We start from the raw sequence: 23,783 nt of genomic DNA on the forward strand, positions 1-23,783 counted from the left end.
TTGAACTCAATCAAAGTCATTACTAGGTACTCTACCATTGTGCAGTACGCAAAGCTGCTTTCCTTAATGTTTATGTTTCCATGTGTATCAAAGAACAAAATCTAGAAACTCTTGCACCAACTTAAACTATACTTAAAAATCAGGAAGCCTATTGCAAAAAACCTGTATTTCTAGCTTATTTTAAAAAGCTGAAAGAGTTGTCAAAACAGCTCACATTCTTGTGTGATGGATCACTAAGGTTGTGTACTGACTGACCTTTAGCACTAAACACATTGTTACATTGTCATTTCTTTCTTCTGCTGGAGAGATGGCTCGGAGCAGAGGTTCTCAACTTGTGGGCCGGGACCCCTTTGGGCGTGTGAGTTGAGTGACTCTTTCACAGGATCACCTAAGACCATCAGAAAACACCGATATTTACATTACAGTTCATTCATAGCAGTGGCAAAATTACAGTTATGAAGTAGCAACATAAATAACTATGGTTGGGGGCCACTACAACATGAAGAACTATATTATAGGGTCACAGCATTTGGGAGGTGGAAAACCGCTGCTGAGAGGTTAAGAAAACTGGCTGCTCTTGCAAAGGGCCTGGACTTGGTTTCTGGCCCCATGTGGTAGCTCAGAACCATCTGTAATTCCAGTTCCAGGACTCTGATGCTCTCTTCTGGAGGGCACCAGACACTCATGTGCTCTGCATATACACAGGCAGGGAAAATACTCATGCACATAAAATTAAAGTCTGAGGGGCAGGGAGCGAGGGAGCGCACACTTGTGTTCTCTAGCATTTCTCTAAAATATACCATAAGATCATCATAGAATTCTAGGCTCCAGTTAACAGAAATCATGAAGAACAAACAAATGTTTGAAAACTTTACTGTCTTTTACTGGTTTCTAATATTCTGTTGTATAGAAAAAAAATGCCATACTTGATGCCGATATTTTTTGACTTGATATCGCCTTTGTTTTAAGACTAATTGAGTTCATTTCAGTTTATCTAGAACCTGGTGTTTCTTCTGTTGCTGCTCAGGGTATGTGAGTGTTTTAGGTTGACATGGTTACTGTGCTGTTCAAATCCCACTTTTTCTTGCCTGTCACTATTGTGTTGATGTCGTACATTTTGCTATTTGTTTCTGATTTGCCAGAATGAATGCCTTTTGTGGTCATTTGGTATTTTATAATGAAATGCTTTAATTTCTTGGTGTTTTAAAATAACTTATTTTATGTGCATTGGTGTTTTTGCCTGTATACATACATGTCTGTATGAGGGTGTCAGATCTTGGAGTTATAGACAGTTGTGAGCTACCATGTGGGTGCTGGGAATTGAACCTGGGTCCTCTGGAAGAGTAGCCAGTGCTCTTAACCATTGAGCCATCTCTCCAGCCCTTCTTGGTGTTTTCATTCGGAAGCTATCTTCCTTGTGGTTGCTGGAGGGATTACATTTAACACCCTGAAGTTACAATGGTGTGGTTTTTAATTTGTACCAGTTTACGTTTAGTAGCATTCAATCCTTGGTGCCTTATACAGCTGCGTCCTTGCTTCCTGTTAACTTAAACAAACAAACAAACAAAGTTGTATTTTTATGCCATATATTCATAATCAAATAATTAATTGGATTTCAACAAATATGCCTAAAATCGTGTGCAATTACAAGCTAAAGTTATGCTACTGTTAGATTTGATGATCATTGTTACAATTGTCATTTCTCAGAGATTTTTATTTCATCGTGTTTCTTCAAGTTGCTATAGTTTGCTTTATCTGAGGTTTCCGCTTAGGTGTTGTCAACACTGGTTCAAAATGTTATTTGCCTTTTCTCTTTTGAGAGAAGTACTGTAGTTATATAATTTTCATTGTATTATAGCATTAACATTGTTGCGTTTCAGTATTAGTGTTGTTAATGTTTTACTGCGCCTGGTTTATTAAACTATTATCAATAAATATGTATAGGAAAAATGTATATGTAGTTTGTTGCTGTCCCTGTAGTTTTCGGCAGCTACTATGGAAGGAGGATGCAGTGTAATGTGTCCTCTGAGGATGGGGCAAATTTTGGTGCTCTGAGTGTTCTTTTATTCCTATTTGAAGGACTCCTTGTAGCATTTCTTTTAAGTTTCCATAACTTTTGTTTCTCTGGGAATGTCTCTATTCATTTTTGAAGGGTGGATTTGCTGGCTCGCTCTTCCTTCCTTCCTTCCTTCCTTCCTTCCTTCCTTCCTTCCTTCCTTCCTTCCTTCCTTCCTTTTATGAGACAGGGTTTCTCTGTGCAATAGCCCTGGCTGTCTTGGAACTATCTTTGTTGACCAGGCTGGCCTAGAATTCAGAGATCCACTTGTCTCTGCCTCTGCCTCTGCTACTGGGATTAAAGGCAGGTACCACCACACCCAGCTTGCTGGATTTTTTTTTTTTTTTTTAAATCTAGGACTTTAAACATTGTTGTATTCTTATTTCCTGTTTAAGATTCTGAGGGGAAAAAAAATCTGTGGATACCCAGGCTTCTTTGTGACAAGTTGCTTCTCTCATTCTGCATTTGAGGCTAGGTTTTTAGAGTACAGGGTCTTACATAGTACAGGCTGGCCTGGAGCTCTGTAATATATGCAAGGCTATCCTTGAATAGCGTATCGTCCTGCCTCCATCTGGCTAGTACTGGGATTACAGGTGTGCACCACCATGAACAGTCTATGCAGAGCTGTGGGTACATCCCAGGGCCTTTTGTGTTTTAGGCAAACTCTCTTATCAAATGAGGTATATCCTCAGCCTGTCTTTGTCTTTTGATGGTTTGATTACCATCTGCCTTACTACTCTGAGCCACAGATTCTTTATATTTTTCATCACATTTGAGATGTTTTTGAGTATACTTATGCAAATCTCTTTCTGGACCCCTCAAGGATACATAAGTTAGCCCAATTGATGGTGTCTCACAAGTTTGTTTTCTTCAATAAGTTAATTTATGTGTTTTGGCCATAGTTACCCTCCTACCCCAGCTCCTAGATCTCCCTCAACCTCTCTACTCACCCAGCTTTATGTTGTGCCTCCCCACCCCCACCCCATTAGTTCCAGTTAGTGTTGGCTAATGACTACGAGGTGTTGTGCCTGCCCTGGAGTGTGTTACACCATTAAAGAAAACCGAGTTTCCCTCTCAGTAGTAATTGCCAGTAGCTCCCCAACGAGGGATGGGGCTTTGGTTATCTCTTCTCTTGCATGCTGGGACTTTGGCTTCACTTTGCACAGACAGGTCTTGTGCCTGCTGTTACAGCTGCTGTGAGGTCGTTTGTGCACCTGCCGTGTTGTTGTGTCTAGAAAGCACTGTCTCCTTGAAGTCACCCATCACCTGGCTCTTACAGTCTTTTTGCCCCCTCTTCCACATAGATCCCTGTAATACAGAATATCAGTTAGGGCTGAGCATTCTGAAGTCTTCTTCTTTGCATGCTGATGAGTTGTGGGTCTTTGTGTTCATTGCCATCTGCAAGAAGCGTCTCTGATGAGAGTTGAGTGGTGCATTGACCTATCAGCGTGGCAGTAAGTCATTAGGACTCACTCTATTGCTGTGTCCACTTAGCAGAGCAGTAGTAGTAGGTCTTCCCCTAGGGTCCATGACCTATCTAGCAACATGCTGCTGGCCTCATTTTGACAGTGTTAGATATGGGTTTCATCTTATGCCGCAGACCTTAAGTCCAATTAAAAAAAAAAAGTGGTTGGTTATTTCTATAACATTTGTGCTCAAATCTCCTCCCATTGTGCCTGGAAGATGCTGTTTGCTTAGAGTCAGCCATTCACTCCTCTAGCTGATGTCATTGTTCTTCCTCTTCTTGAGCAGCCCTGAGCCTGAGCCCTGAGGAAGAGGTCCACAAAGACATCTCGTTTAGGACCCAGTGCTCCAAAGTCTCAGCCTGCACACTGTTTACTTGTAGGTCTCTGTGTTAATCACCATCTACTGCAAAAAGAAGCTCATCAGATGAGGGCTGAGTGACTTACTCATCTATGGGTAGAGCAGTGTGTCGCCAGAAATATTCTGTGTTCCTTTAACAGAATTAGCAGTAGGTTTTGCCCTGGGCCCGTGACCTGTCTAGTCTCAAATTCTCAGCCACTTTAGCCATGGCAGGCATGGGTTCCATCTTATGGAATGGGCTTTAAATCCAGTATTTAAGAAGTGATTGGTTATTCCCATAACATTTGTGCCACTGTGGGACCCGTATATATGCCTGCACGCAGGCAGAACTCAGTTGAAGGTCACAGAGTTTGTAGCTGGTTATATTGGTAACTACTTCTTCAGTAGTGTGCAAAGTACCTTCCAGCACCATGAATGCTAGTCAGTCATGGTGAAGCCTCTAGTTAGGCATCAGCTCAGTTAGGTAAGTAAGCGGTATCTCCGGCAGGAGGAACTTGCCCTCTGGTTGTGGAGGGAAACAGTAGCCTCGGAAGTAGCCCCCGATATTGGCATTGGAAATGTGTGCTATTGTACTTGTTCTTTGTATGGCTTCAGGGGCCCCAAACTTCAGTCCTCATGCCTTTGAGAAGTGTGTTTTACCAACTAAGGATCTTCCCAGCTCTGGAATTCTCTCCTTTAAGAAATTAACATTATATTATTGATTTGTTTCCCTTCTTGGGGGCGGCAGCTGTACTTGCACCATGCCACATGTGTGGAGGTCAGAGGACAACTTACAGCTCTTTCCTTCCACCACATGGTTCCTGGAGATTGAGCTCATCCCTCTGCAGGCTTGGTGGCTTGACCTTCTGAGCTAGCTTGTTAGTGGCCCCCATTCCTTTCTAACAACTCAGAAACTCCATCTTCCCGACTTGGCCATTTGAATGCTTGGACTGTATGCCACCGTGCTCAACTTTCTGTTTTGTTTTTCTTTTACTTTGTTGATATTTCTGTTCAACATTTTCTTGATCTTATCCATGTGTTTCTTTAGCTTTCTGAGCATCATTAAAGCCAAATATCTTTGTCTAGTAAATTTGCTGTCTGGTTTTTCGAGAGGTTATTTGTTGACTTACTTTCCTCCTTTGAGTGGTCCCCCTTCTTATTTTGGGGGGTGCATATGCACACTTGTACATCCAAGCTTGTAAGTTTTGTGTGTGGTGAGGGAGAAGTGGCAAAAAATGAATTTAGATCTTCTAAGAGTTGAGGTTCCGGAAATCAGTTCTCTTTTACAAAGTTTGCCCAGCTTTCTTAGTGGGTTTTCTGTGTTGCGTACCTGGAAACTGTCAGCATTTGCCTAGACTCCCAGACCTGGGTGGGCACATGGGAGGGGTTCTGTGAGTGCTGTTGGGGAATGTTAGTTTCTGGTGCTGTCTTTTCTGTCCTTTTCTCTAGCTGTTTTTGTTTCTATCTCTCTTTTTTTCTCTCCCTGTTTTGTGGGTGGTGGCTTCTTTGTCCTCTACCTCCTCCTCCTCCTCTTCCACACCTTTCTAGCATTTTAAATGTGTATGTTAATTATGTTGATAAAGGTAATTTTAAAATTCACTCTCGTGGCCTATCTAGATTTATTTCATAAGAAATAGTTAATGCTCATGCAAGCAACCTCACGCACACAGAGGCATCCAAGTTGAAGTGAAGGCTCAACAGGGTAGGACGGGGAGAAGAGAGTAGCGCAGGTGTGCGTGTCAGAATTGCTCCAAGTACGGGCTAGTTAATTGTGCAGCTTTTGAGAGTCTCACCCCTCTGCTCTTGTCTATCTGTAGGCAAGTTGGTACATTTCTCTTTGGAACGAACTGTTTTCTTGCCACCCCCACCCCCACCCTTGGCCTTTCTTTTGTGTCAGACTTAAAAGGCTGGGCCAAATGTGGCGATACTATTGAGAGGACAGTAAGGGAAGCGGTGTTTGCCTAAGTAATCAGGTTCTTTGAGATATTCGGCACTCCTTCTCACCCCCTCTCCCCACCCTCTCAACTGCTGTGCTGTATCCTTAAAGGGCTTCTTTATTCTGTGGCTCACATAATAGCTAAGAAATCATGTTGAAAGGGAAACAGCTATGATTTCAATAACCCTAACTTAAAACACACTATAGGCAATATTCTTTAAAAAAGATTTATGAGGCTGAGTGTGGTGGTGCACACCTTTAATCCCAGCACTAGGAAGGCAGAAGCAGGCGGATCTCCAAGTTCAAGGCCAGCCTTGACTACAGAGAGAGTTCCAGGACAGCTAGGGCTCCACAGAGAAGCCCTGTTTTGAAAAACTAAACAAAACAAACAGAAAAGAATTACAAGTTCTTGGTTGCAAGTGACAGAAAGTGTCTTTAACTTAATCGGGAAGGAGCAATGCTTCTTAGGAAGTTCGTGTTTTGGAAGCAGACCAGGAGGTTGTAGGGGCTGCCGGTTGCTTGCTGTTGAACACTTGCTATGTATGCACTCTGCTCCTGCCCTGCCCACATTCTGGTGTCTGTCTGAATTCTCAGCCTCTCCAGTGAGGTCTTGCTTCCCACTCTGTAGGATTCAGGGTCTAACAAAGAGTGAAAGACAGGAAAGAACGCCTTTAGTGTTTGGGAACTGGTCAGCATAAAGATAGCAGACTTTCCCTGTGAGATTCTTCAACTTGCCCCTTTTCAGATCTTTGTAACAGTTTAGATATAAAAAGCTTTGTTGTTTTGTTTTATTTTGTTTTGTACTCTTGGACTTTCCAGCTTCCAGAGCTTTGGACAGTTAATTTCTGTTGTTTATAAATCTAGGTGGGCACGGTGTACACATTGGTGTTTATCTGTATGTGGACTTTCTTTTTAACTTATTCTTCTTATAGAGTGTTTTGCCCTTAATGGTTTCTGTGAGGAAACTGCTTTGATTTCTTTTGTAGACACAGCTTTATAGTACCTTTCCCTTCTAGGACATTAGATTCAGATTAGCATTGATAATAGAAATTGATAGGTTATCTTTTGTTCAAAATTACTGATTGCTAACTCTGCTTTACTATTATATATAATTATGGAATATAATTTCTGACTGTTTGTTAAATAATCTTCAAGAACTAGCCTTGCTTAATTTATCAGGTAGAAAAAACTTTTAACTCAGAGGAATTGTTAATATATTTACTAGTGCTGACTGAGGCATTTTTCTACTGGACGGAATATAGAGAAGTGAAAAAGTTTTAGGGATCTCTGCTTTCTTCCTGTTTCTGATATTGTACAACAGTTAAGCTTATGGAATGAATTCCAGTTTGCTTTTGTTCTATTGCCCCACCTCTAACCTTCAGTTGATACTGTTTTTGTGTCCCTCCCTATATACCACTTCGCCGCTGTCCTGAGTTCAACTATGAGCACTCCCTCCTCCATTTTGACCACAGTGTATGCATGTTTTAAAGCTGAGCTCTGTGTGAGGTCTCTGCAGCTAAATTGTTTTTTGTCTTGAAGAATTTGCTCATTGCAAAAGAGAATCTTAGAGAGCCCTACTGGATCCACAGCTTTGTTACTGCGAATGCCGATGCTGTTTGGAGACAATGTCTCTCTCTCACTCCAACCCTGGCTGACTTCAGACTTATTCTATAGACCTGGCTGTCTTTTGTGTGTTGGCTTCACAGGTGTGTCGTGGTAACACACATGCACCTTGTCATTCAGTGGGTGTGGGGTTTTTATGGAGTCATCAAAGTATGACTTCATCTTTTGTCTTTTAAAAAGTAATAACATTTTTCTCTCTATCCTTAGAAGAATTAGAATGGTTTATTAGTTACCGTGGACTGAGAGTCGATCTTCTCTGGATTTTTTCTTTTAGATTGGGTTGTAGATTCACAGGCTATTGATTCAGTGAAGCACTTGAAATGTTCAGAGATCGGCATCATATCTCACTAGGCCAGCACTTCCTTCCTTGTCTGACGTGAATTCTAAAATTACACGAACACTTTCTCCCGGTTTCCTGACATTTCCAGAGTTGTAGTTTCCTTTAAAGAATTATTTGCTAAATAACTAGCCAAGATTTTTTAAAAAGAAAAACTGCAGTGGTTAAGAAGTGTAAGTCCATAATATTTTGCTGTATTTTTCTTCTAATTTTATAATGTATTCCAAAGATATGCCCACTTCTGTTATCTGATTATGATACAAATAGGTTGGCATACTGTTTAATTTTCTTTTTTTAATTGAAAATGGATTTTTTTTCGTACAATATATTCTGATTATAGTTTCTCCTACCAACTCCTCCCAGTTCCCCACCTCCTCCTGTCCACATCCACACTTTTTCTTCTCTCTCTTAAAGAACAGAGGTATCCAGAAAGAATACTGTAAAATGAAATAAGATAAAATAAAAGGAAACTAGAGTAGGGATAAAACAAACCAGAAGGAGAAGAAGAAAGAAGAAAAAAGGGGATTAGGAGGGGGAAGAGGAGGCAGCAACGGCAAAGAAAAAGCCAAGGAGACACACTTGGCTGCACACACAGACATCCCATAAAACACAAAACTGAAAACCATGCTATATCTGCAAAAGATCTAATGGTTTTGATTTTAGTTTATTAACAAGCATGTCCCCAGTTCTGTAAATGTCACCATGGTTAAGCACAGTTTCTCCCTCTCCTGGACCCTCCTGTTCTACCCAACTCTGAAGTAATTGCCTTCCTTTGTACAGCCTGAGATGCTCATTACCGGTGTGTGTGTGTGTGTCTGTGTGTGTGTGCGCGCGCGCGCGCGTGCGCGCGTTTTGAGACAGGGTTTCTCTGTGTGTGTGCGTGCGCACGCGTTTTGAGACAGGGTTTCTCTGTGTGTGTGCGTGCGTGCGCACGCGTTTTGAGTCAGGGTTTCTCTGTGTGTGTGTGTGTGCGTGTGTGTGCGTGCGCACGCGTTTTGAGACAGGGTTTCTCTGTGTAGTCCTGGCTGTACTGGGTCACTTTGTAGACCAGGCTGGCCTCAAACTCAACACCGATCCACATGCCTTCGTCTCCCGAGTGCTGGGATTAAAGGTGTGCGCCGCCACCACCACCTGGACCATTACTGTCCTTTTTGGAGTTCTCATTTCTTCTTTTTCAAGTTGGGTCCTCAGTTCCTAGAACCTTTCATCTCCTTTCATGATTTTCTGCTCTCAACATCTTTTACAAACTTACTGAGATAGTTAGTGTGTGTCAAACAAATGACTTGTTGCTTAACCAATGCCTTTATATATACTCACCTTTGATTTATAGTCTGTCTTGGTATAGCTTTCTAGCCTGGAAGTAATTTTTCCTGAAAATCAGACTTTGTATAGTTGTTTTTAAGAAGCTAGTGTTGTTAATGGCAGTGTCTTTGTCTTTTTGTTTTTATGCCATCTATTTCTTGTGATGTATTTTGCATTGAGAAATTACATAAAGACAAGTATGGTTCAATTTGAGCCTTTTCTTTTTTAAGTCAATTTTATTAGCTATTTATCCTTTCATCTTGGAAACTCATTGGGCCTGAAGATGAAATTAACTAGTAGAATGTGTTCTTGAGGCTCTAGGCTTCGCCAGCACTGCATAAACCCAGCTTGGTGACACACCCCTAGTCCCAGCATCCAGGATGGAGGTAGGAGCATGAGGTATATTTAACACCGCATAGTGACTCCAGGACCAGCCCAGGCTACATGGGACTGTCTTTTCTCCTTTTGTCTCAGAATTGGTTCTTCAGCATTATACCTTGCTGAGTCTTTCATTACAGATTTACATACATAAAGGCTTAAAATAGTACCTGGCATGTAGCAAGTGCTTTGGTGTCTCTAATATTGTTTTAGTTTTACGGCTGCACACCACGGGCAAGTCTCATGGTCTCTGTAGACCCTTTGCCTTTTCTGTAAAATGTTAGTTCTGTCTCTGTGATGCTTGGGAGGGACAAAGGAAATGTGTGATAAACTTTTGCAGGGTTACATTGTTACTTGTACTTTCCTAATATCTTTTTTTTTTTTTTTTTTTTTTTTAAATTAGAGGACCAAGTTTTAAAAAGGTACATGGTTGCTTACCATTTTCATGGAAGTCAGTATGAGCTAGGTGAATTTAGGAACTGCAAAGATTGCCTTTTCAAAGCATTATCATAATTTATTGGGCTGAATACATAAGATATGGAAATAGTTTTTGATAAAGTTGACTTTACTTCAGATTGTATAAATCTGTGTAATGTAGTCACTATCAGTGAATAAAGGGATATGTATTTGTGTTATTAATTGTATTTGAGATTACGGTAAATAAATCAGCTTTAGTCCTGCACAATATTGATGTAATTTGAAATGTTAGCTCATTTATGTTAATGGTGACTTTTTGTTTGTTTGTTTCATTTTCAGGTTTTTGGATTCAAAGCATAAAAACCATTACAAGATATACAATCTGTAAGTATGTTTTTATATTTGTCTGTTAAAATAGCTAAGTAAAAGTTATTTTCTTGTTGGAGATTAAAAATAATTTTGATAGACCTGGATTCCCCAAAGCAGTTGAAGAAGTCTGGCGGAGAGGATTGTTGAATGTAGAAAGTGTGGCGCTGGTGCAACAGTGCTGGCACAGATTTATGTTACTTGATCTGCTTTAAAGGGCTTGGCACCTAGCCCATCCTCGAGCCCATAATCATGTGATAATTTGAAATGTAATCCACAGCAGAGCTGCTGTTAATGTTAATGATGGCTTCTGTGGAAGCAGACTCCAAGGTAGAGACTTTGTTTCCTTAGTGTTGGGGGTCAGTTCACTGAAGCAGCTATGTGACTGTTCTCTGTGTATTACTCAAATAAGTTACCCAGCATTGGTTAGTTATCTAGTGTAGTATTTTACATATTGTCCATTAGAAAAAAGTTGTTGGCCCATTTTTAAACCGTTGTTCTGTTTTGACTTTTGGAATAGAGCTATGAAAAAGAAAACGAAAGGCCAAAACTTCCATTTTGTTTGTCTTTGAAGACCATTTTTATTTTCCTCAAACACTGAGCATTTAAAAAATTTAAAAGATACCCTACCCAGATCTAGCCAATGGACAGGACAATCTCCACAGTTGAGTGGAGAGTGGGGTCTGACTTTCACACGAACTCTGGTGCCCCATATTTGAGCACGTCCCCTGGAGGGGGAGACCTGGTGGCACTCAGAGGAAGAATAGCAGGCTACCAAGAAGAGATTTGATACCCTATGAGCATATACAGGGGGAGGAGGTCCCCCTCAGTCACAGTCGTAGGGGAGGGGAGTAGGGGAAAAGCAGGAGGGAAGGAGGAATGGGAGGATACAAAGGATGGGATAACCATTGAGATGTGATATGAATCAATCAAAAAAAAAAAAAAAGATAAATAAGTAGCTGGGCGTGGTGGTGCATGCCTGCAGTCCCCGCACTCAGGAGCCAAAGGCAGGTGGGTCTCTGAGTTCGAGGCCAGGCTGGTCTAAAAAGCAAGACCAGGACAGCCAGGGCTACACAGAGAAACCTTGCCTCAAAATAAATAAACAAACAAATAAATATCATCACTATTTTTCTATTATGTCCTTTTGTTTTCTATATCTATGATTTATACAGCAGGATTTTATGCAATGTTAAATGCCAATTAACAATTACCATTTTCTGTAGATTTTACCAAATATAAGCTGGTATTATCTCTTCTGCTTCTAATGGGTGTTTGAATTTTTACCTAGACAGATGGAAGGTTTTCTGTGCCTTGTTAAGAGTGCTGGGCGCTGCTTTTTTCCTTCAGTCTTTGATTAGATATTTCCGTTTTGATGAGACTTAGAAGTACTTGTGTGCAGTAGTTATCAATATTATTTTTCTTAGTTTTTGCTGACTTCAGATTCAGAAAGATGCAGCCATTTAGTTAGGGCCATCCCATTTGTCATGGTAAAACATGAAGATACAGTGCTCATAAGGATAATTGCAGTTCTCAAATAGCATATAGCTTAATGTGAAAGTTAGGTAAAGTATCATAGACATGAGCAGTAGATATAGTAACTGGGCCCCATAGGAAGGTTTTGTAAAGACCAGATGTGTGAACTGTCGTTAACTTCTGATACCCTGCCTGTTATATACCTGTGAGACTAACAACAAGCGTTTCTGTTTTATTTCTTTTAATTTTGAGATCGCAATTGCCGACATAAATTTGAAGATCTTGAAATATTTCCGTGGCTCTTCTACTAATGAAAATCCTTAGGAGTTATCTTAGGCTGGGAGATGTGCCATGGCAAGTCAGGAGTTGAGAGCATAGTGGCATTTGAAATATGGCGGGTGGTGGTGTGTGCTGCTTAGGTGAGGTTGTAGTAATTAATAGGCATTGTATAAGAGAACCACAAAACTGTGTTTTGAACAGCTGCATTCAGAAGTTGACTGAAAAAAGGACAAGAACCGTTGAAAGCTGGGATTTATTAAATGAATCATTTTGGACTCACATTGTCAGGATTTGGAGATTTAGAGAGTCCCAGTAGGGAAGTAGAAAGACATTAGAAGACACATGCTGCCTGTGTTGAAATTTTATGCCTGATTAACATATCCAAAGGATAGGGAGGAAATTCTTTTCATTCCTGTGTATAGTGGCTTCCTGCTTCTAGAATTTAGGAATTGGGTTTATGCTATCTCCTTTGTTCTATTTTAGTATAGTTCAAGGTTACTTTGGGTTAAAGCCTAGGAACTTGACCCCATGTTTCTAAGCAATTGATTCCCAATATCACCAGGAACTATCTCTTTATTGGTTGAGAATAGACTTTAGTGCATACTAACTTACTCCCTTGTCATCTAGAATGAAGGCTTTCAGAATGGCAGAGGACCTGAGAAGTCATTTAGTAGTTAGCCTTCTCATCCCACAGGTAGGGAGTCAGGTCTAGGGCAGTTAAGTGAGGCGGCCAAGGACACATGGGTATGGTTTATGGTAACAGATTACCCACTGTTTATACCAGCAGGCTCTTTTTTTTTTTTTTTTTAAATTTCTCCACATTTTATTCACTCCAAAAGTTTCAACACCTACAAAGTTGTTTTAATTTGAGTAACACCCTTTCCCCTGTCTACAATGCATCTGGTTTTAGGCAAGTGAAACCAGCAACAGCAGGTATTTTTGTTTTATTTGTTTTTGTCTTAGGAATTATATGTAGCATGTAAATTTTTCTTGGAAAATGTAGACTGTGAAGATTCTAAAGCATTTTTCACTGGACACACACCCATCCCTGGTAGTTTCTGAGATCTTTATGGCACCAGTGTCATTCAGGGTGAAGACCACTAACAAGCTCATCACTAGTTCACCTCTGAGTTTCCTTGGACATTCTCTAAAGTATTTTGAGAAAGGACAACATTAGTTAATTATTTAGTTTTGTATGAGATTTTTCAGTTTTTGTTTCTCCATGTAGAGAATACAACATTTTAAATTTTAGTCAATATTTGACATACTTGGCAAGCATTTAAGTGTGCTGTTTTTATCTGCTAAGATTGCCTTTGTAAAACAGAGATAGCTTCATTAGAGTAAAGAGGAGCGCTTCCTACCTGTGGCAAGTCCTCTGCAAACTTCTCTTATTAGTTTCACTCCTCTACTTCCTGTGAACACTTTGGAAAACATCTCTTTCATTTCTCTTTTTATATAAGCCAATTTAAGGTAAGGACAAAATGTCATTTTAGTTTTAAGTATAAAGAAAAATTAAAAGCCCAATTGTTATTTGCTATCTTTCATTTTAGTAGTTGAGTGACTTACTGATAACATGCCGTATGAAATCTAAAAGAAACTCCCATGTGAATTTTGGAAGTACCAGAGATCTTAGCTAAGGTGGAGGTCTTCTTTACCCTGTCAATCCTTGCACTTGTGCACTGTTATACAAGCGCCCCAGCATGTCCTCCACGCAGAACCCGTCCATGCTCATTTTTGCAAAGAGCTGCTTACTCTTTTTTTTTTCCTTTCCAAAATTAACTGTTGGGTCTGTCTTCAGTGACAAGCACTGCTTTGTTAGTGCTGGCTTTGAATAAAATTTGTCACTACTTTTACATTTAAATTTTGAGTGTTTTTATAATGTTGAATGAAACGGTGGTAGAAGTTGTTCGATTTTGGTGACCAGGGAGACGAAGCTCATGTTGCATGGTGTGATTAGTCAAAATTTTAGAGGCCTTTCTAATTCTTAGCTTTACTTATATATACAATGGGGATAAACTGTCATGTGATTGTGATGATGAAAACACAGATGTTACAATTACTTTACAATCTATCAAAGTGTGTTTATCTTGTAGATATTTAGTCGTCATTATTTTCTTTTCCATGGCATCATCTTAACTGATACATGAAAACCGTTTTCTGATGGTCATCCTAAATAGTGCTCATTAAACTTTTGAGAGTATTCCCTCTGTCTTTCTCAGGGGTGGGGCTCTTGCCTTCCCCTCCCCTCCCCTCCCCTCCCCTCCCCTTCCCTCCCCTTCCCTCCCCTTCTCTTCTCTCCTCTCTTTCTTGATGGAGTGTAGCCTGCTTCACCTGTGGTTGGCAAGTGCTCTCTCTGACCTTACCTCAAACCAGGCACATTTAGGTCCTGAGACAGTGTGGCAGATTAAGAAAACTGACTTGCGGGAAACTAACGTTTGTATTCTACTAAACATTGACAGGACCAGATTCTTAGGGTATGTGCCTGGCTTCCTATCTCATGTCCTGAGTGTCTCCATGATTCCTTGTGTATGCTCCACTGTGGGTTCTTGGCTACTGCACACTTCAGGAGAGAGAGCCTGGCTGCCCTGCGTGGAATTCCAGCACTTGGGAGGTGGAGGGAGGAGGGAAGAGGAGTTCAAAGCCAGCCTTGGATATATAAGATCCCGACTCAGAAAAACCGAAGAGGGAGGGGGAAAAGAAAATATAAATGTGCTTTTTTGTGTATGTGTCAGTTCTCCCTGTCTCATTTGATATTAGGAATCCAGTGGTCTGTAGTTTATGTATGATTTGTTCAATCTTCATGTGAATTTGGTTTTGAAACCTTAAAGTTGAGGAACTGCACAGATTCCAGATGCACAATGCAGATCTGCCACTGCTTCTTTGGGAGTCTTGGTTCAGTTTTATTGCAGTGTGCAAAAATTTTCAGTTTTCAAAAAACCAATAGGGGAGAATATCCTTTGTGTTACCTGAGTCCCCAGTACGCAGTGTGGTGACTAGCTAGTGCTCAGCATAAACCTGGCTTTGTACTGCAGGTGTCTTGGCTGAGCAACCTCAAATCGGTTTCTGCTAGAGTTGAGATTATATAGTTTTGACTGGGGAAATTTTGGATGTGGGCTAGAGTAATGGAACTTTGTTTGAAAATGCTAACTTGTTTTCAGTAATTTTTTTTCTTTTTGAGACAGGGTCTTGTATAGCCCAGGCTAGCCTAGGACTTAGTGTATAGCAAAGGCTAATCTTAAAGATACAGTCTTCCTGTCAGTCACAACTTTCCAAGTGCTAGGACCACAGCCTGTGCAATTTATTAACTCCTGAATGTCTGAATTTGTTTGTAGTTGGAGTCACCAGGATGCTGCTGACTGCACTAGTATATAGGACATGCCAATGAACCTATTGATGTTTATTTCATAGCTTGTTAATTTTGAGTAAGCCATTTGCATAATAGCAATTAGTGTTATGGAAATGATAGTGTGTATGCCTTATAATGGTACCAGCATTTTACTAGCCTGATTGGCTTTATGTATTTATTTTGTTGTGATCTGATATTAAAATTTGTACTTTGAGACATCATTGAAAACAATGATATTTGCGTATAAAAGAATAAAGGTTCCGGTTTACATTTTTAGTAAGCATTCAGTTGCCTTTTACATTTTCTTTTCACTTTTTAAAAACATGTACATTTTAAGATTATATATGATTGTCATGTAAAGATAATATTGGAAGTAGCTATTCACGGGTTTTATGAAATAAAAAATAACTTCTAAAGGCATGTACAGTCTTTAAGAAATCTACAGGATCAGTGCAATTGAATTTACAGTGGTACATGTTGATGTCACAAATTCATGCGTGCATTTAACCTTTTATTAAGCTTTGGTTTCCTTAATTATAAAATAAGAATGATAATAGTACCCACTTCAGAATTCTTGAAAGTAAGTGAAATAGTGAATACAAAAACACGAAGCACAATGCCTGGCATGGTATAAGGGCTGAATAAGTGTTGGTAATATTAATACTCTTCCTTCCAAGTCTGAAAGGTAACTTTATGTCACATTTAAACTTTCTTGTAGATGTGCTGAAAGACATTATGACACCGCCAAATTTAACTGCAGAGGTATGTATAAATACAACCACAGTACATTGTGTAATGTAAGACCAGTAGACTGTCTTTTACTGCCTAGTGGTAATTATCTAGATTATTGAGATACAAATGTGAAGAATGGCTCCTGGCAGTTTACAAAAGTGAGTGGAGTTTCAGAGTTGTTCTTTAGGTCAAATAGACCTATCAGTTGTTAGGAAAACTAAATTGCAGAGTAGATTGAGACCCAGGAGCAGTCACTAGACTAAACTAGGAGGCAGGGTGCCATTGTAAACAATTACAGGAAGAAAGCAGAACCATTGTCACTTTTCTGTACAGAAGAATGACGTGTGGCTAGGAAAGGGGAAAGCAGCTGTGCTAGTTCTCTCTCAGCCCCCAGAGGCTGCGATGGTAGCAAGAGAAGGTGAGTGTTATGAGCCATGTGTGCTCGTCCACACCAGCTGATCCATCACCTGAGAACTGTGAGGCACTAAGGACTCAGGGAGAGCAGTTCACTAAGAGTGTTTCTTTCGTGGGATTGACAGACATGGGCTGCTGCTCAGTAGGAAACACGCCACAGGTGAAGGTCACTTAGTTTGAAATGCACATTTTAACAGACTTTGAATGCTTTTGTGTGCCACCGGGGAAATGAGGTTGGAAGCACAGTTAAGCAGACACGTAAGTGAAAGTTGGCTTGCCATCTGTCTGTAATTGCAGTGTGCCATTGTTTACCAGACACTTTCCTGTCACAAAAGGATTAAGTGGATTGTTCTTGTACCATTTTATGGTGGCTTAGTTGAGGATATGTCATAGTTTTTCACATGTAGCAGATAATTTGAACAATAGTATCAACAGGATTATTAATGTTTTTAAGACAGGGTCTGTCTCTGAATGATATTGAGCTCATTGGGTGACTCATCGGGTGGTCCTCTGATCCTTCAAGTATTGGCTGTCATTACAGACAATTGTGCATCCTCAGCTGTATGTTTACACGGCACAGGGATGAGCCCAGGGCTTCGGATCTGTTAATCAAGCCCTTTGCAAACTGAGCCACTCTGGTCAGGATTTAAGGATCTTAATAGAGTAGAATTAAGACAAATATTAGTAAGGTAATCAGTATGATAGGACGAAGCCTGGCTCTAGACAGCAATACCTTCACAAACCTCAGCTTTGATGGCAGGGAACGAAGAAATCTTAATTCATGTGAAAAGCCTCTTGACACTCAATTTGGTAAACTTTATTACAATTGTAGGCTTTTTGTGAGTAATTAGATTCAAGCCATGTATATAATAGTTTGTATGTATATATAATGTGTACATATATATATTATATAATTGTACAATATTTTTGAGACCATTTTAAAAATCAGTCACTGGGTAATTTTATTATGAGATAGAAAAGTTGGTCTTTTCCATAGCTGACTCTGTGAATAAATAGTCTACACTTTTGTCAGAGCACATTCTGCGATGATGTGGTGATGTCTGTTGTTGCTCCTTCTGTTAGAAGTTACTGCTTGACAAGAGGCCTGTGTGACATCCATCTGGGTTCAGCTGTACTGATAAGCTGTGATGTGTTCCCTTCATGTAGCAGATTCCTCCTCTTTGGAGTGAGGAGCACAATGCTTGTTACCTTGTCTAATGAGCACATTTAAGAATTAGAGACTTGTCATTAAAAAACTGGGGTACTAAGCAGTAAATTAAATTTCCCTAAAAATTAGACTTTTAAGTACCAGGAAGTTTATATATAACATTTTAAAAGCTATCTTATTTTTGAATTAAAAATTTAGGAGATGTGTTTTCTTACATGAGTTTATCTTTTCTGTAACAGTTGCACAGTATCCTTTTGAAGACCATAACCCACCACAGCTAGAACTTATCAAACCCTTTTGTGAAGATCTTGACCAATGGCTAAGTGAAGATGACAATCATGTTGCAGCAATTCACTGTAAAGCTGGAAAGGGACGGACTGGTGTAATGATTTGTGCATATTTATTGCATCGGGGCAAATTTTTAAAGGCACAAGAGGCCCTAGATTTTTATGGGGAAGTGAGGACCAGAGACAAAAAGGTAAGCGGTTTACTTATTCCCTTTTCCTCTTTGTGGACCCAAGAATTTATTTGGAAACTTCTCCTTCCTGCTTTATTGAGGTGTAACTGAAAAATAAAAGCCTGATCTGCTCACAGTACATGTGTGATGCTTTGAGAAATGTTACATTGTTGTTACCACAGTCCAGTACTCTTAGAAGACCCCTCATCCTTGGCAACCCTGTCCTCTTCCTTAACTGTACCGAGAACACGGGGAGGTACTTGGAGCAGTTGCTAGGCACACAGTATTATGTACCGCTGACTCTTGCTGTGCTGTGCAGTCTAGGGGTCCGCTCCTATTCTTCTTGTCTCATACAATTCTTTGTACGTCTCCCCATTTAAGAGATAAGCTAATAAATATCTATTTTTAAATCCTTTTTTGTTTTGTTGAGATAGGATCTCCCTATATAGTTGGGGCTGGCCTCTAAAGTGCTATGATTACAGAAATGTGCCCAACACTTCCAAAATTTGTAATCAGTTCATTTAATTTTTCTCTTCATGTTGCTACTTTCTAATAATAATAGCAAATTTAACCATTAACTATACTTCAAATCTTTATAAGGTTTGATTAAGTAAAAGCACATATTAATAAAAAATTATAATCATGAAATTTCAGAGGCGTACACAAAAAGAAAATGTATTTAGGTGACAGCTTGATTGCCGTTACCTAGTAAAATATGGTATTTAATTTGATAGTAAATAAAAAATTCTGATACGAGTATTCATTAGTATAGTTAACTAATCAAAGATTCATTGATTATTCAGAAAACTAAAGATGGTTGAAAATGAGTGACATGTTTTGTCTGCATTACAAATGAAAGCAAAAGCAAATTCCTGTGATGCTTTTTCAGAGGACCCATTTCTTTTGGATAGTAATAGAAATAAATTTTTGTGCATTTCTCCTTCTCCAAGGATAGTGCCTAAAGTACTTCGAATAAATTGAGAAGCTTATAGTGCAGTGAATGTGGCCCAACACCAGATCACAAGCTTATTTAAACACTGAGTTGTTTTGCAGTCCTTTTGTAATTCAGTTGCGTGGTTCTAAAGTGTGGACTTTGTAAGTGACAACATCATTTTGCAGTGTCAGAAGGTTGGATGTGGCTGCTCTAGGGAGTAAGACAATTTTGAGAATTGATTCTAGTATTAAATTTGTACTTCTGCTCCTCCTCCCTCCCCTCCCTTCCCCTCGCCTCCCCTCCCCTTCCCCTCGCCTCCCTCCTTTTCTACTCCATTCTTGTTCTTTTTGTGAGGCCTAATTTTTTTTGTCTAGCTCAGCTTTGGACCATAAGTAGAGATGACCACACCCATCACATTAAGTTCTGTGGTTGCAGCGGTCCTGGATCCTGTACTTATTCACCTTCCGTTTTCAAACCCTGTCTTTGTAACTCTTGAGTTTGTATAAGGATGTCAAAGGACTCTTTATTGGTGTGAGCTCATAAAATTGTATCTTTAACACAATGAAAAAGTCATGAGCCAGAATATCAGATGTGAGGTAGAGACTCTTCACCTCTGATGAACTCTGTAAGTGTTCTGTCATTTAACATGTCATGGTATGTACATAACTATAAGTTTTTGTTTATAGCTTCTATTTGCACTCAGACTTAAAAACAGAATATAAAGGAACCTCTAAAAAGTTATGTCCGCCCCCCCTTTAAAAAAATCAGTACCCATTACTTGGAAGCAGCAAGTATCTAAATGGTTTATTTTGCTCAGTAGTGAAGTTTATGAGAGAGTTGTTTTTACACAACTTTTAAAAACATGTTGAAGGTTTGCTTGTATATTATACATCATCCTTGCAATCCATTGTTAGTCTTACTGTAGTTTTGGTGGAAATAGATTAAGAAAACTCATCTCATGTATGAATGAAATATGGAACATACACATTTTTTTTTTACCAGTTAAAGTAGGCTGTGTCGGATAAAATCTCTAAGATTCATGTATTACTTTGTCTTCTAGAATTATTAGCTGTGTGGCTAACAATTATGGTCCATTTTTGGTTTCAAGGTAAAGTGTTAAACTTTTTGACAGAATTGGTGTTTTATCTAGTGAACAGGATATTAGTGGACCTGTGTGCAGGGAAGAGCTTCGTAGTTGCTCCTGTCTCTTGACAAAGTCTCTTGATAATCTCTTGATTGGAAAGTCTTGGCTCTCAAGGATTTGGGTTTTTCACAGCAGCAGGATTTTGTTTGTTTTGGTTTTCTTTTTTTTGGTGTGTGGTTTTTTTGTTTTTTGTTTTTTGTTTTTTTGGGGGGGTGTGACAAATCTTGCACAGGCTATGATTTAAGACATGTGTTCATCAGTAGGAAAACTTTTCACAACAGTAGATGAGGCTCTTTTAAGGGTTCATGTGGTCTTGCTACGCAGTGCAGCAGTGAGTGGCCATGGCAGAAAGGCCATCCACCTTCACCAGCACAGGAAAACCAGAGGTGCTGTAGGTAATGCATACCTACAGAGCATTTTTATTTACCTTTTTTTACATTGAGATTTTCTCAATACAATTTTTGAAACTAATAGAATTATATCATGAGTCATAGGGGAGGGGAATAATGGGAAAATGGGGGGGGAGGAATGGGAGGATACAAGGGATGGGATAAACATTGAGATGTAACAAGAATAAATTAATAAAAAAAATTAAAATAAAATCATATGATGAGTATGACTGACATACATACATACACATGTGCATATCGAACTGCCTGCACATACATGTTTTCAGGGCCTATCATTTGGTATTGAGTAACCAGTTGGTTGCTCTTCCCTCTCAACATTCTATAGTTGCCAGCAGATCTTTGTCTAGGCTTGAGGCCTGGTGAGCTGTCTCCCTTCCATGCTAACATGTCTTGTCCTCTTTGCTCAGCTAATTTTTGGGCAGTGTGTTGAAGAAACTTTATGGGTGTGGCTTCTGCCATTCCTAGGAGAATTCTCACAGCAAACTCTCTGATCCTCAGACTCTGACAGTCTTTCTAACCCCCCTTCTGGGTGATCCCTGAGCTGCAGGTGCAGTTGTGTTGTGGATCACTCAGTTGGTACTGGGCTCCACAGCTCTGTATTTTGATTTATTGCTGTTTGCTGTAATAGTCTCCTAATGCTGCAAAGAGAAATTTCCTTGAAGAGGGTTAAGGACCACATTTATCTGTTGATGTAAAGATGAAACATTTAGAATATTGTTATAGGGCCAGGTGTGGTGGTGCACGCCTTTAATTAATCCCAGCACTCAGGAGGCAGAGGCAGGTAGGTTGAGGACAGCCAGGCCTGCAGAGAAACCCTACCTGGGGGTGGGGGGGGGGAATGCAGTTATAGATTATGCTGATTTAGTAAATTGGTGCTTGTAGGTTCTCCTCCCTAGCCCCAGGGGGAGTTTCTTCTTCAAGGGGGTTTAAAAATTGTACTTAGTTTAGTGGTTGGGCTTGGGAGAGGGGGGGAGGCAAGGGAATGTCAGCAGTTTGAAAGCATTTTTTTGACCTTTTCAAAAAGGGCCCTAGATTATTTGCTGATTATTTATTCATTTGTTTTTTATCACTGTGCATGTATTTGGTGGAAACTTGCACTGATGGCAGTAAAATTTCAAATGCAGTAAGTGGCACTTGGGACACTTTATGGCCCTCCGCCCTGGAGAACAATGTCAGGCTGGGAGGAGAAGGTGAAATTACTTGACCAAGTCCCGTGACTGTCTCAGCCATCTCTCCTGCAGCAAGCCTCGAATATTGGACTTTTTTTCTTTTTCTTTCTCATTCTCCCCACTCTTCTGTGATGGTGAGGACTGAGCCTAGGGCCTTCACATGGGCACCCTCTCTCCCATTAGCGGCACCCTCTGCCCTGTGTGACTTGCCTTCATCCTGTAACTACGTGACTTTTGTTTTGTTAACTAGTTCAGTCAAGGATTTCACCTGGGACAAATAACGGTTTTGGATGGTCTAGGCTTCTCTAAGCTCTGCTGTCACACATCCTATCTTTTTCCCCTTCACTTCTTCCTCCATAGAGTTGCTCCGGGCAGCAGACACTCTCTGTTCTCTTGCCATTTCCCCCAAGTGGAGATGTAAATAGAAAATGCAGAGGAGAGCACATGGGTAGAGATGTGGCTGACACATCTGATGCTCAGCTTTGGCATTATACTGAGACTCTTTAAGTAACTTAGCATCTTCCAGCCACATCAGTAGGATTTACTGTACTTTGCTGATGCATAATTAATATACCTAGACAGCCTTTTAGATAAATTATGCACAGACCTAAAGGAGAATCCTAACATGTTTCTTACCTCTACCCTTTTGATTACTTAAAAACAAGAAAGAATTTATGAACAGATGCTGTTGGCTAAGCTGTGTTTTACTAAATAGGTGTATTTGCATTTTAAGCTGCAATACTGTTGGAAAGCCAGATACAGATAAAATAGCCTTAAGATATCCCCACCCCACAAATGCTTCTTTATAGATGATATAAAGGCCCAGAAAAGTGAACTGTTGTGATCAGAATTGTATAGTTTGTGACAGCAGTTAGAGTATACAAATTTCTTTGTATATTATCAAGCTTACAAATTCTGAACTGGAAAAGGAACTGTGAAAGTCTTTGAGAATATGACCTCTTTATGGGCTTTATTGAAAGGTTCATTTTGCTGATAGTTCTTAAAGGCTCCTCAGTTTTAATGCCTTTCTTTGCAAATAATAATAGTGTTTAAACAGGTTATCATCCCCTGTTCCCAACCCCCGTTCCCCACCTCCCCCACTGCTGTCGCTGCCAAGTTTAGGAGAACAAGGCAAGATAGGTGGTCTTGCCAATATAATACTCTGTATTTCCTTAAAATTTTTGCTATTTAATTTTCCTAAAGCTTTCAAGTGTAAAGAAAAATGAGATCATGGCACTTATTAGAAAAGAATGGCACTGGAAGTCATTATTTTCAGTCAAACCTTATCAGGAAAAGCTTGTTTTCTTCCGTGTGAAGAACCTGGATTGGAGGTGTGTGCCCTCAAACCAGAAGGGAGGCCTTCAGGACAGGAAGGGGTCTTAGGGAGGACGGTGAGTGTTATCAGCTGCTTGGTGTAAATGCAGAAGAGGAGCTATTTGGGGAAGGGAAGTGAATCAGAAGGAAGTGTGAAGAAATGTCATAGCAAAGCACGTTAGTAACAGAGGATAAACATAAAACAAACCTTAAAGGCATCACTCTTTTCCCTGGTGGTCAGAATGGTAGTGAAACGGCGGGTGCACTTTTAACTTCTTTTCATCACAGTAAATTTAGCTGAGTATGGTAAAGCTGTTTCAATAAGACTGAGAAATTCCTCTTGAGAAGTATCTTATAATAACTAGTATGATTGATTACTCAGAGTGACTTCATCCTTAAAACATGTGGCAGTATGCACAGCGGGAGTTTGCTTGAAAACGGCCATAACAATGCCTGGCATCTTGTGTGCTGGCTAAGAATTCCTCTCTAGTTACATGTCTGCCAGCTTCTTGCCGTCTGTGTTTATGCATTTGCGCTTTGTGATTGTAATTGGAAGCTACTGGAGACCAATACTTCTTAAATCTGTTTTATAGTTTATATGGGATTCATGTTACTAGAATTGTCTGTATTATTTTTCTTATATTCTTAATTTTTAACTGTGAGGGACCATAAGAAGCTGAAGAAAATTATGTTCTGGTATAAAATCTTCATCTTCTTTTTCTTCT

At 39.8% G+C, this 23,783-nt stretch overlaps 1 protein-coding gene across 1 annotated transcript in view; it reads left to right on the forward strand.

The window, feature by feature from the left end:
- The window catches only part of Pten (phosphatase and tensin homolog), a 64,640-nt gene that overhangs the window by 24,283 nt on the left and 16,574 nt on the right, over positions 1 to 23,783 (forward strand). The window contains exons 5-7 of the mRNA XM_051146944.1: positions 10,192 to 10,236; positions 16,035 to 16,078; positions 17,870 to 18,108. Coding sequence (XP_051002901.1) covers positions 10,192 to 10,236; positions 16,035 to 16,078; positions 17,870 to 18,108 — 328 coding nt within the window. The remainder of the gene's footprint in view (positions 1 to 10,191; positions 10,237 to 16,034; positions 16,079 to 17,869; positions 18,109 to 23,783) is intronic.

The sequence above is a fragment of the Acomys russatus genome, chromosome 5 (genome assembly GCF_903995435.1).
Source record: "Acomys russatus chromosome 5, mAcoRus1.1, whole genome shotgun sequence".
NCBI classification, from domain to species: Eukaryota; Metazoa; Chordata; class Mammalia; order Rodentia; family Muridae; genus Acomys; species Acomys russatus.